The following is a 14,979-nucleotide window of genomic DNA, read 5'->3' as shown; positions in this document are numbered from 1 at the left end:
AGTAGCAAATTCAAAGTCAACGTCAAGTATTTTTTTTATTTACGAGTACTCTAAACACATCAGTCACATCACCATCAAAATATTCACTTTGTATTCAATTAATTAAAGCACTAATACCGTCTGCTGTAATTGTTTAGAAAGTTACTTCAAAATTAATCTGCTTAGCATATCAGAATCTTTTCAGTAGCTAAATATGTATGTTGTAAAGTTGAAGACGCTGCATCGAGTCAAATTTAAAATATAATTATTTAGTTGTATTTTAAGTTAAACAATTTCTCGCATAATAGTAATAGGTATTTTGTAGCATTCATTAATGAGCTTAACACTCCTGACGCAAAACACGTTTCATATACTATCATTTTGACTTTTGGAGAGCCTTTACACCTCCAAATGTAATGTATTAGCCATAGACTATGGTTAATAATACTATCTATGGCTAAGAGACTACATCTCTTTTATATTGTAGTTAATCATTCTTTAAAGATTATTTATTATAAAGTAATCATTACCTAGTTATTGGCTGTTGTATTTATAAATACCGATTTTGACGACCGTTCTGGCCTAGTGGGTAGTGACCCTGCCTATGAAGCTGATGGTCCCGGGTTCAAATCCTGGTAAGAGCATATATTTGGGTGATAAACACGGATATTTGTTTCTGAGTCATGGGTTTTCTATGTATTTAAGTATCTATATTTATATATTATATATATCGTTGTCTAGGTACCTACAACTTACTTGCGCTACAGCTTACTGTGAGACTTAGTCAATTTGTGTAATAATGTCCTATAATATTTATTTATTTATCATTTATTTAAATGTTGCTTTGTATTTTATATGTAACTATGAGGTCACTGTATATGTTATATTGAATTGTGAAAGAGCCTTTAAGGCTTACTAAAAAAACTAATTTCTGAATACTAATGTTTATTATAATTTATATTTTGTCATGTAGGAACATACTTGTAATAAAAAGCAAGTTAATTTGAAACGTCCGTTTCTTCTATATTGCCGGCCATCAATCTTACATGAAGGATCGACTCGCGTTCGCTGGCGCGGTGTTTTTTTCCCGACTGCCGAAAGAGGGTTATGTTTTTACATACTTTTATTACCTCACATCGTATAGGTAATCGAGCCGTTTTGAAAATATTTAAAATTATATTGAACAATAATTCAGTTTATTTTATTTTGAATACGATTCGAGATTACCTATAAATAATATTTCTAAATTACATAACGGAGTTATCTTACGTCATAATTTTATCGGTATTTCTGCCGCTGAATAACGTTACCAGAGCTCATCGAGGGTGCGGATTTAAGGTCACCGGTAACGTGCATGTAACACTTCTGGAGTCGCAGGCGTCCATAGGCTACGGTGACTGCTTACCATCAGGCGGGCCGTATGCATGTTTGCCACCGACGTAGTATAAAAAAATGCACTCGTCAAATCGGTCTGTGGATATTAGTTGATATTAATAATTTAAAAAATGATAAAAAGACTCAAAAATTATCCAAATATACTTTTCCATTCCACTCCAAAATGTGATGAAGAAAGTAAGGCTTTAAGTAAGCATCAAGGGCTTTTTCATAAGTCAATACAAACATTAACATACTCAAAGCATACCTCAATATTCTTACCACTACGCTTTTCAACTAAAACACTTAAACTACTAAAACTAGTTCCAATTAAAAGCTAGCTCATTAACCACGCGTTTAGTTCGTCCAACTAATCCGCACTTTATCCATGTAGTGGGAACTACAGGGTGGAACATAGTTGTTACGAGAAGCAAAAGGACGTGATCAGAAATCGCACAAATAGTATAAATGCAAAAGTAACTCTGTCTCTGTCTGCCTGTTACCTCTTCACGCTTTCACCTCTGAACAGATCTTGATGAAAATGTATGGAAATAGTCTGAGTCCCGGGAAGGATTGTTTTTATCAATCATCATCATTCCACGCAGACGGACTTGCTGGCAAAAGCTAATTGAATATAAATCTGAAAAAAGTAGGTACTAATAAAACGCTTAAGAACTCTGATATAAATTCTATTTTTTTTATAAGTACATAAAGCTACACTTTGCGACGTTATTGCGGTAGTTATATAATATTTAATCTTTATTGCACAAAATAAAACCTTATAGTACAAAACCTTACCTAACCTTATAGTAGTAGTAGTAATGACTGGTGATAAGTCGGATTATCTAATCATATTTTTAAATAAAGGTTTTTAGTTTCCAATTTTCAAGTAAATTAATAATGATAATAAATATTAAATTTGTATAATTAAATAAACACTTTTGGACCTGAGTACATTCTTAAACTACGTCCAAAAGAGAGGTATGGGCATTGTGAATGTCATGTCGCTTTGTGTGGTAGGGCACAGCACAGCGGATATCATCCCAGATCTAGAGCAGAGCCCAACTGGGGAAGTACCTCCACCTTACAGAAAACAGCAGCCAATGAATACTAGACCCTATTCATAGCTTTAAGCTACTGAATAAAAATATTTTATTTATTTATTTATAGAGTCTGCTTACCATCAGGCGGGCCGTATGCTTGATTGCCACAGTTGTAGCATAAAAAAAACAACTTCGGCTATCGATTATAAGATGATTTTTTTTCTGAATACATTTAAATTCCATCCTGTATGTTTTGAAGTTCCATCTACACATGCCACCTTCTTGAACTGGACAATAGCGTAGGCATTAGTTTGCCAATCGAACCCCGACTCCGTTCAAATACCCGAGGCCAAAGTTTTTTGATTTCATCTGAAAATAGTTCCATTAGTGCGACTCCGAGCTTTGATTCGGTTTTAGTTATTTAAGCTTTGGCTTTTAGCTATAATTTAGGTGAGAAGGGTTAGAACTTCATTTTATGAGTGAAAGCAAACTTATGAAAATTTGAGCAGAAGTAAATGCTAGAACATTTTAGAAGTTAATCTATTTTATAATGCGCCCTTGAGACTTGCCTCTTGAATTTATGTTTTACGAGTAAGTACTTATCAAATCTAAACAGTCATAGTCTAGTTTGTGGCCACCTGACGAAGCCTGCGTTGCAGATAATTTACATGCTAAGTGGATTGTTTTTAAAGTGGTAATGAAATAAAGTTTTAGTAGTAATATGGTTAATTAAGGCTAACTTGTGGTGGTTATTAGTGAGTTTTGCTTGTCAACTGACGATATTCAATTCGATGAAAATTAAATTCTAACAGTCATAATTATATGTACTAAAGAAAAATCCTCCGCTATTGAAAGGCTTGGTCACCTTTTCTTCAGTATATTTCAGTTTATAATTCATAAATAGTAGTGTGACTACTTAAGAAATAAAAATTAAGATTATCAATAAAATTATAAATTCCCCGAGTACCTATATTAACGAATAACTCCCAGAAGAATTATTCGTCATATCTTTCTTTCTATTATTTATGACTCTGAAAATGTCTAAACAAACAATTTAATTTATTTAAAAACCTATTGCTTATTTAAAAAACTACACGCCTTCATTAGTTAATTCATGTTTAACAAATACATAAGTCAAAATGACAAATTAAGTCTAAAAGACGATAAAATGTAAATAAAACGTTTGCAAATAACGCCATGTCATGTTGTAAACAATTTAGGTGTTCCGTTATATAGTTAGCATTTATCAGATGTTTCTAATCAGCCGCCCACGATCGTGGAAATATCTTCATATCGTTTCCCACCACGATTGGCGCCTCGTTTTCCTGTGCGGCTAATCGAATCAAATAGAGCCACAGTAATTGGGTTTCCTTCATTGCACACGTCCACATCGACGATATTTCAGAGGTCAAGCGTCTTTATCCCCCAATTGCAAAACGACTTAACTACTCGAAACAACGTTTAAACATAGGTCCTTTTCGTTTCTTTGTATAATTCGAGTGACTGCAATGATTAAACGACGTAAGTTAATGGGATTTCTTGGATAGATTTGTCTTTTTGGCTGATAGAGGAGGAGGCGTTGAATAAAACAAAATGGAACAGGTTACCCGAATCTTGTGTGGACGGATTTTTTTGTATTAACGGATGGATGAAGGATATAAGTGACTGATACAATTTTTTTTAATTCAGCCCTTTATTCTATGCATAAAGGCTATTTTTTAATAAATCTACATATGATTCCGATTCAAAGATCGAATACGACGCATATAATAAATAAATAATAAATCACGACTCTTTTCTAAATCGCATTTTCAAGCACGATTGAAAAAAAGAGAAAATTTTTATTTCAGAAGAAAATATGAGTTAAAAAGTTAGTTTACAGTACATATGGTGCTATTTTACCGCACTAGTGCGAAAATTAGCATATTACGTTACTGTGTCGAACATTTAAAGGGCCATATGTACTGTAAAACGTTGTACGATACATGTGCGAATAGGTAATTCGCGACTCGTGTCGATTTAAAACACTCCCTTCGGTCGTGTTTTAATGTATCGCCACTCGTTTCGAATTTCCTATTTTTCGCACTTGTATCGTAATGTACTATTTTATTTGTATAGTCTCCAGACTATATAATGTATACATTTAGATACTGTAATAGGTAGGTACTGTAGTAGCCTACCTATATACCTACTAGATGTGTAAATGTTTCAAAATGTCTGTCTAGTCAGAAAAGTTCTTGATAAAATTTAGGATTATCACGTCTCTAGGAATTTATTATAACGTCTGCAAGAAATTTGTAATTTTAGAATTTCTCGTCGGTCATTTTTCCTTCATCATCTAAATTAATTTTTTTTTTGTTCCAGACTGTCTCCACCTGCAACTATACCGCGACCCAAAAGATCGCTTCAAGAAAGGCCAAACAAAGGCTTCGCTGTCCCTGCAGCAGTTCCTGGGCTTCGAGTCAGGCTTCACCCTCGACAAGGAGTCTAACACCATCGCCATTATCTGCCAGGACGTCATCGTGGTGCTGGCCTTTGAGACCAGGGAGCGACTAATTGCTTGGCAGGTAACTATTCGAATCCAGAATAAATCTACTACTACTAATACGAGCAGTTACCTGGGTATTTTACCAGAGAAACCTTTCTTTGCCGTGTTAGTAGTGAAAGGTTCCTCTAGTCTCCTAAACTATTCTGCAAATCAGTGTGGGAAGTAGGATTCATTAATTTTGTCTTTTCTGGCAATAAACACTTGAATCCAAGAATACGGTTTTTGCTTTTCGACTAATGAATCTCTTTTATAAGTTCCATAAAACCCATAAGTATTATAAATCTTCCATGTGTTTTGCAAATTTTTGGATATGTATTTGTTTTTCAAATAGGTATACCTGTCTGCCGGACCTGGTTCGAAGGAACAAAACTTTTTTTAAATATTGATTGAAATTTACACGAATTTTTTGGGGTACTCTACAAATACAAATAATTTAATGAACGCCAAGACGGCCTTTGTAATATCAAGTTCAAATTTGCAGGACAATTGATGAACGATTCCATTCATAACTTGTCCATGCACTTTTGAACCCTTTGTTCATCACAATACACTAGGGAATGCAAAAACCGGAGGTTTTTCAAAACCGGTTTTTTCTTCGGTTTTACCACAAAAAAAACCGAAACCGGTTAAAACCGGTTTCGGTTTTTAGAATCAACAATTCTTAAATTCATTGCCATGGAATAAAGAAAAGATTGCTTCACGTGTAAAAACGAATGCTAGTATAGTACGAGGGTTGCTACTTATATATCCGGAAACAAAAAAACAAACGTACACGGCTGAAAATGGTTTTATTGTTTTTCAAAGTATTCCCCTTGATGATCTATGCACTTTTGCATTCGTGTGAACCAATTTTTGAAGCACTTCTGACACTCCGCCTGAGGTACCTCCATAACGTGTTGTTTGAATGCGTCGACAGCATCTTCAGCGGTCGAAAATCGTTGACCGCGTAATTTATTTTTTATATTGGGAAATAAATAAAAATCATTGGGTGCCAAGTCAGGGCTGTACGGCGGATGACCCGTTAATTCCACATTTTGACCTTCCAAAAATAGAGTTGTTTCGCGTGACGTATGACAGCTGGCAATGTCATGATGAAGAATGATTCTTCGTCGCTGGTTAGTTTTACGAATTTGTTCAAATACTTCCGGTAAGCAAATGTCGTGTACCAATCTGAATTAACCGTTTTACGGTTTTCTAGTGGCACTGTAGCTACATGGCCATTAATACCGAAGAAGCAGGCCACCATTTGTTTCAATGTACTTTTTGCACGAGTAACTTTCGTAGGGTTCGACTCATTTTGAAACACCCATACCGTTGATTGTTGCTTCGTTTCGGGATCACATGTAGATCCAGGATTCGTCACCTGTATAGATGTTATAAATGGCCTTTGAGTCACCACGGTTATATTTTTTTTGCACCATTCAACGCGAGTATCTTTTTGCTCCTTAGTTAAGTTGTGCGGTATCCAACGCGAACAAATTTTTTTTACAGCTAAATGATCATGTAATATGCTATTAATGCTAGTCATAGAAATACCCAGAGTCAACTCTATCTCGCGGTACGTAACATGTCGGTCGTCCATTATAAGTTTTCGCACAGCCTCAATATTTTGTGGTACAACGACCGATTTCGGGCGACCTGTCTTAACTTCGTCCGTAAGCATACTACGTTCACGATTGAACTCACTAAACCAGTGATACACAGTAATTTTAGATGGAGCTTCATCACCAAAAGTTGAAGTTAGTTGATCTATGCACTGTTGTTGCGTTAAACCACGCCGAAAATCATAATAAATCATAGCACGAATATTTTCACGAGTGAGTTCCATTCTTGCAGCGAGATGACATTTAAAACCCGTCAAAAACAAAACACTAGCGTTAATAAGAAAGAAAAAATATACCGGCCAGTACTTAAACAAGTTAAAATTTTACCATGGAGGTCAAATATACTATTTAAGAAGATTGTAATCCCGGTTTCCGGATATATAAATAGCAGCCCTCGTATATACACGATTTTATCACGAAATTAAAGACAGAATATCTGACTATTTTATTGTATTGTATGGGAATTGTCAAATGACTTAATGTTATTTGTAACTAGGAATAGGAACAAACCAATTATATTAAATTATTTTTTTGGTTGTTGATCAAACTAACACAACACCACATTATTTGATTTGATGTCGATTCAACCGGTTTAGGACCGATTTACACCCTTATAATGAATAAAACATGCAACTTAGTTAAATAAATAAAAAAACCGAAAAAAACCGAAACCGGTTTTTTCAAATTCTAAAAACCCGGTTTTGGGTTTCCGTCAAAAAACCGGTTTTAACCGGTTTTTTCGGTTTCGGTTAAAACCGGTTTGCATTCCCTACAATACACCATCAAATCTTATCAATCTTATCATTTAATAAACTGGAAAATCAAATGATTTTTTGTGTTCAGGTGAAAGTGGGCAGTCAGCTGGGCTCGTCGAAGGAATGGCTCGTGATGATCGGTGGAGGCTCTCGCAAGCTGCCAGCAGGTCCGGCGAGGTTGCATCTGCAGGGCAGACGGTTCGCCCTGGCCAGCGGGGTTCCTCCACGTTTGCTGGGTCTTTGGGAACTGGCGCATTTGAGGTGAGTCCATCATATGCCCGACTAGCGATGGCCTTTTGGATAGAAGGTTATTAGGGTTATCAGGTGGATTTATAAATAATAATAAATAACATTTATTTCAGACAGAGCCCATACACTTTTGTTAGTTAATCTTAAAAACTAATTATTAATTGATGTACTTAACTAGCATTACAATTTACAACTAAAAAGTAAAATAAAATAAATAAATAAACATAATAAGCACAACATACGGTCAGCAGTGTTTGACAACATGCATGGACGTCCACCGGGCTAACATAGGGTTGTCCCAGCGGTTAGCAAACACGCTCAAGATGCGATTGGGACGAGACTGCTGCGCAGACGGGACATGAGCGAGGCACACCTTTTCCTCATGACGGCCGCAAACCCGTCTGTCCTGGCTTCGGCAAACATGCCAGACGCGCTACAGTGTCGCGTTAGCCCCATCAGCACCCGGAACGCGTTATTGTATTGGACGCGAAGATCGCTGTACGCTCTTTGCGTATAATTGACCCACAGGCTGCATGAGTAGAAAGATACACAGAAGGCTTTAAAAAGAGTAATCTTAACTTTTTCTGTGCATCGCGCAAAAGCGTTTATCCATTGGCTCGTGGTGATTGGTGGATCCCGCAAGCTGCCAGCAGGCCCGGCTAGGTTCCATCTGGATGGCAGAGGGTTCGCCCTGACTAGTGGCGTTCCTCCACGCTTACCATACACCATACATCGGATAGAGTGATCATTAGGATTGTGAGGTGGGTTGGCCCATGGGTGGGCCCTAAAGGTATTTTGATATGCACATACTAGTATAAATATTAAAAAGCTAGCCCCAGTAGTTGACAAACATAAACCGTCTCAAACTCAGCAAGTCAATATTTAATAAAACGTTAGTTTATTAGTGAGTTAGGTTATCCTTTTAACTAAATAAAACAGTAAACGTAAAATTCAATATTGGTGGTCTTTGAATAAAAAAATACATTAAGGATTCATTACTGTTTATTCAACTTTGGAAAATAAAACTCCCACAACGAAACTTGTCGATTCCACATTTTATCGGCAATATAGTTTAAGACCTAACTTTTTAATGCGGAAACTTCCACAAACAACATTTTTATCCCTCTTTAAAAAAACTTATTCAAACGTGAAGAGAATTTTAAATCTAAACCAAATATTATTACACCCAACAAATTTTAAAAACTATAAACCTAACTAAAGCCATAGGTACGAGTCAGCTTAGAGCCAAATTTGTCACGAAGTTACATTCACGCCAATAAAATTCGCAGCTTCTGCCACCGTACTTTATTATGCGGTTACAACTTTGCATCTCTCCCTCTCCCACCCACTGCAACTTGCATCCCCCCATCTGCCTCACTCTTGCGGTTTTCAACTCATATGCATCGCTCTAACTGTGAAAGCATTTGGTCGTTTGGATTATAAATTGTTTTATGCAAATGCGTCGAGATAAACATTTTCAAATGGAAATTTTATTTTCTATGACATGTGATACAAGCATATGCATTACAATAGCGTTTGTGGTTAAATTTGGTTTTCAAATGAGAAAAAGAGTTATGATGGTTTAAAATGCTGGGTTTTCATTTTATGGTATGAATAATAGCTGTAATGTACTTACGCGGTAAAGGCATATGAGATTACAGCCGTTGTTTCATTACTCATAACATATAATACATAGCACCCAGAGGAAAATAGGTCACAGATATTGGTAGCTAGGTTGATACTTTCGAATGACAGACTAGTAGACATGTTACTATTACGTATATTAAACATGTCTATTAATTAACATAAAATATATTCATACACATACTCATTTTTTATTAACGATTATAGATTTTAAGTCCAAATATATACTTTTACCGTTTAGGAATGAATTAAAATAAGATATTAACTTGGTCGTAAACCACCATGTTAGAATACTTACATGTTGACCATGTTGCGTGTTTCTCCGTCACTTATTACAAATAAATTATGGTAACTAGCTTGATTAATGCTTATGTTTATATTATGTATACACGGATACTTTGTTTAGAAAGAAAAATAAAAAAAAAAACCGAAAAGGAGAAAATATGAAAGAAGTAGGAATGATTCTGAATTTCCCACAATAAATTCCTTAATCACACCACCAGGCTAAAGTAATTTACGACCAAGATAAAATAAATTAAATTGTGGCTACACCACATTACTATCAAACTCAAGATGGCGGCCGCGACAAGATGGCGGCGGGACCGGAAGCGCGGCCATTAGCGACGCGCCATTCGCCGAAGAAGAGGTTGTAAACTAGGCGCGACCTGGTTGGCAAAGATTTACGAAAATTCTTAACTGCTCACAGGAAACCGTGTCCATGATGGTAACATCGCTGATTTAAACTTGGATTTAAGGAAATTTTTGACGTTTCCCGTAATTCGGTAAAAAATCTCCGCCACGATTTCCCGTTAGGTTACTATACGGTTGACGACTTAATAGTCGCAAGGATCTTTTATTGCTGTCGTTTATTCACGGGACGCTTTTAGTTGACATTCAACTTCATTCCATTCCTCACTGTTTACTCATAAAACAGTTGTTAGTAATGAAATCAGCAGCGGTATCGTGGTCGCATTTTTATTACTTGTCATGCCATGTGTCACTTTTGCACTTACATACTTGTTAGAACGTGACAGGCATGGTGACAAATGATAAAGAGCTGATCATATTAGCCCTACGGTAGTTAATTTGTAGGTGGTTCAGTATGTTCAAGTCGAAAAACTGAATGTGAAAATAAACTTGACCTGTAATTTAACTGGACTTGTTATTCTCTTTAATTTAATTTTAAACGATTTAGGAAAATTGATATGAACCAACATATTACCACTCACTTATAACGTTTTGTTTCAACAAATAGTTGGCTGGTAGAGAATCCTTAAGCATTTTGTATTTTGCAATGAAGGTTAACTTAATAAATAATCACTCAAACTTACCTGATCATCAACATTTAGTACTGGACTAATGCCTCCCCTCAGGATTTTCACAATGACGTACGTTCGGCTGTCCTTGCCCTCATCTAACAGCATACGGTGATCTTAACTATGAGAACAATAATTCGAACTTACATTTGAATGTCAAAATAATGTAATTTTGTTATCATTCGCCTGTGCATTTCACATGCACTTGTCCGTATATGTATTGGCGCCAGATACACGGGCGAATGTTTGAATTGGCCCAAATACCATGTTAAGTTTTCCAAGCTGCGATTTCCCACTTAACATGTCGAAATATTTTGATCTAAATAAAATCATTGTAGCATATTTTTTCAAGCACCCAACCATTCTTCCTGTTATTTACCTAGACCTAATCATAACATGTCAATTACGCACGTTGCATGCAGAGAAAAAGCAATAAAATAACGGGAAATCCCGTTGGCGAGTGTCGAGGAAATCTGGTGAAGGAAATGGCAATAATTTATGAAAAGGGTTGGCCTAGGTTGAAAAAGAATAGTCCGCTAAATCGAGTTTCCGGTGCGTCACGTATTATAAATATAAAGAAAAAGTAACCATCAGATTTTTTTTTTTTGCATCTAGTACTTACCTAAAGATATAATAGGCAATAGGATGTGTTTTTGAAATCAAAGTTATGGGACCTTATATCATTAGAGCTACTTATAAAAACTTAGGTATTTGCAAAAACAGTAACCATTTTTGTGACTTTTGACCTAGAATAATTTCCGACCAAGATTTCAGATTTTGTGTGAAATTCGGACCATAATTATGGTTGGTCCCTGTTTTTAGGCTACAACAACTGAATAAATGTTTTATTTCTAACAAGAAATCTTTCTACCTACTTTCGGTCCTAATAGCAACGTGTCAAGTACACATGGACACGTGGAGGAAACAACAAGATTTTCCGTTGAAAATCCAATCCAATCGGACAACTGAGGAAAATATAAATAATTATAAAAGGGTTAGGTCCTAGGTCGGTACATTGTTGTGTAAATGGTTTTTCAGGTGGCATTTTATTAGACATAGTTACTAAAACGACTACTCTAGCTCAGAGTATTTAAAAGGATTTTGGCCTCGAATAGCAGAGAGCGCCATTTTTTTGTTCCTCGCAACTTTACGCCAGTTTAAGTTTTAAGACTGTTTTGATCTAAGGTACTAACTTAACATAATTTCTCTTTCCTAGACGCTACGGGGTGGTGGAGGGGCGGTTCTGCTTCGAAGGCGGTTCTCATTGCGGAAAGGGTGAAGGATTGCACGTCCTCATCACGGATCAAGCTCAGGACATAACCGATGGCTTTGATACTGCAGCTCACGGGAACCCAAGAGGACCAGCGTCTAGGAAAAGTGGAGGTAAGAAGTTGTTTTATATTCTTATTATCTTCTATTATATTAACAAAAATATTAATCAAAGAAAGACTAGAAAAAAAAAACTTAAGTTAGACTATGTGCATAATTCCGAACATATATGCACATACAGTTTACCTAGTTACACAATACATATCATAATATGTAGGGAATTGGGCTGAATGAACAAAACAAGCGAATCACAGCCCGCCTTTTTCCGGCCAAACGTCTCTGCATTACATCTACAATATCTACTTCATCTAGCATGATATGCAATGGTTATTAATTAAGACTCAGCGAATCATATTTTGAAAGAGTAGTTAAACGAGATGTCGAATAACAATATTAACGACCAAATTTATTTCCTCAGGCGCTGACAGGAATCGTCCCGAGACCCGAATGTCAGACTTGAACGCTGACCAATCAATACCAGACACTGGTCTTTATGAAGAAAACTTTTTCGGAGAGGACTGTGGAGGAGTCTCACCCTTTTGGCCATCGGACGAGAGGCGAGGCTTCGATGACCATAATTGCAAGGGATGTGAAGAAAATACAAGGCCTCCGTGGAGCGGGGCTGATCATGTTACCTTAGAAAGATGCAGCAATTGTGTGACTAAGCTAGGCACAATGACTCGATCTTCAACTGTTGCACTTACACCTGGCACTCAGTTCAACCCGGCTTGGACGATGGAAGCAGTACCAGAAAGTAGCTCTGACAACTCTTCAAATAGCACAGAATATTTGACTCCGCGCGCAATAAGAAAGAGCTTGGAAGCAAGTCAGAATAAAGATTGGGCTCCACAAAGGCCGCCTAAGCCTGCAAGGCTGGAAGAAATAAAAGCACCAGCTCCTTTACCAGTCACAGCGTGTATTTGTTCGAGTGACAGAATTACAACGGCCATTATTAATAATCCAAAAGTTGGACCTTATGAAAACTATGATGTTCCTAAAGCTACTCATGTTGAGGTAAGTATAGTGTCCACAAAATGATATTTTGATCAATTCAAAAAATTTAGTACTCATTACTTATCATTTGTTACAGATGGAACCTACAAATGAGTACTACGATACACCAAAAAGGATAAAAAAAGCTCTGGCTGAAGATCTTTTTCAAGTCACTAAGAATTCAGTGCCCGGAAATTTAGTACTAAAGAAAAATTGCGGATGCATTTTAAAATTTGGATCCAAAAAGAAACCGGTTATAGTTGAATGTGATGAAAATATCCAGCCAGTTGAATGTCCCTGTCAAAAAGTCACAAACTGGGCAAATAACTTAATAAGTCTTCCTTATTGTAAAAGGAGTGAGAATTATGATAAAGTTAATACAGAAATTCTCACCAGCCGGAAATCAGAGGAAATGGCCCTTTACGCTACTGTTGATGTGTCACGTAAAACAAATAGACAAAGTTCAATAGCCGAAAAAGAGAGCATGCATGATTGTAATGAAACACCATTAATGAACTATGAAAACTTAGGGCCAAAAGGAGAAGAATTTGAAGATCCATACGCCAACTATGAAAATCTTGAATTCGCTTTATCATTAGAGTATTATGAAAATGCTAAAGATTTGTTGAAGAAAGCTGGTGTTACACAAAAAGAATTGGACGCTTTAAGTGCCAATGTTGATTTTTCAGAAATCGCGCTCCCACCTAAACCAAAGCATTGTGCAAAATGTGGTCACTCAGCAAAACACCAAATTCTGAAAAAGAATAAAAGTGACGAATATTTACTTATGGAACCTCCCAAAGATATCAAGCGAGACTTATGTCGAACAACAGGGCCAAACCCAGGTTACACCCCAATGTCACCAAATCCTAATTGGTCTCAAAGCCTAAGGCATCCACTGCAAAAACTTAACCGAGTTGAAATTGAAAAATCTTTGAGTATACCAGCGCTCAACGGTGGTGCGATTAGGGTACAGAGTTTTGATACAAAATTGAGTAATAACAATAAGGAAGCCATACAAAAACGATCTAGCTCAGTTGACTCAGCAAGACTACTTGAAGACCTGAAGGAATTCGATAGTAGTATCGGCAGTCACGCGACATCTTCTTCTTTAGAAACTTTAAGGAACTTAGCAATTGAAAATAGAAGAACATCATCTCCTTGCGACAACGAGAGAGACTGCTGTGATCATGACTGTTGCAAGTCATCTGATTCTGAAAACAAAACCTCAGAGGGTAGTTCTAAAGACGTGCCTCATTTGAGGAATAAACACATGGACAATGCCCAAATTAAAAGGTCTTCAAGCGTTCCGTGCAAGTCCGGAGGCAACAGGGACTCATCGAGTTCAAATGATTCGGGAGTCTCAAGTTGCTCAATGAAACATGGCCCTGATTTCAATGAATTTGAGACACCACTGACGTCGGGGCATTCTAGATATCAGTACATGGCGCAGAGGAGAATGAGAGGGAATGCTACAGGCTGCATACATTCCTCTTTGCCCAGGAAGTCAAAGTCTTCAGATCCGCTAAGAGACATGACAATGCAGATACATAAGGCTAATGTGCCGGCTAAATCTTCTTCGGCAGAAGCAGAAGTGCCAGTGCTTCCTCCGAAACAATTTAAAGGTGCGTGTTTTAGGTTTAAGATTCCCATACGAGTTTTATATATATATATTCTTGTAATAATTTATTAGATATGTCTATGTAGGTTTTCTTCTTGTAAGCAATACAAAATGCTTGTTTGGTATTCTAGGGCGATACCATGATAATCATGTGTTTGACGTTATTAAACACATTGTAATATGCCTACTTGAATAATGAAATATCTTTATCTTTAATACGTGTAATTATTTTCAGGAGTTATGGACACACACAGTACATCTAGTGGAACGTCTGACATGTCAGATTATATCGAAACACTTTCATTGACGTCATCGCATTCATCTTCAGATAACCCAAACTTGAGGTAGGGATACATCCATAAATTAATATTTTATAGCTAGCACTAGGTGCCAACTTAAGGATAACTCACGGTGGAATGGCTCGGGTCCAGGTCGAAGCATACTACGTTTCCTATAAAAAGCATCATGTGATCAACCATCATCTTAGAAAATTTGATTTTTTCATGAATTGTGTCCTTAGTTTG

General features: G+C 36.6%; 1 protein-coding gene across 1 annotated transcript in view; it reads left to right on the top strand.

Annotated features, from left to right (window-relative positions):
* LOC133526197 (uncharacterized) overlaps positions 1-14,979 on the top strand; it is a 714,530-nt gene that overhangs the window by 696,268 nt on the left and 3,283 nt on the right. Inside the window, exons 4-9 of the mRNA XM_061862709.1 lie at positions 4,761-4,963; positions 7,392-7,564; positions 11,729-11,895; positions 12,260-12,855; positions 12,932-14,459; positions 14,691-14,799. Coding sequence (XP_061718693.1) covers positions 4,761-4,963; positions 7,392-7,564; positions 11,729-11,895; positions 12,260-12,855; positions 12,932-14,459; positions 14,691-14,799 — 2,776 coding nt within the window. The remainder of the gene's footprint in view (positions 1-4,760; positions 4,964-7,391; positions 7,565-11,728; positions 11,896-12,259; positions 12,856-12,931; positions 14,460-14,690; positions 14,800-14,979) is intronic.

This window comes from Cydia pomonella, chromosome 16, assembly GCF_033807575.1.
Source record: "Cydia pomonella isolate Wapato2018A chromosome 16, ilCydPomo1, whole genome shotgun sequence".
Taxonomy (NCBI): domain Eukaryota; kingdom Metazoa; phylum Arthropoda; class Insecta; order Lepidoptera; family Tortricidae; genus Cydia; species Cydia pomonella.
This window is presented reverse-complemented; position numbering and strand designations above follow the sequence as displayed.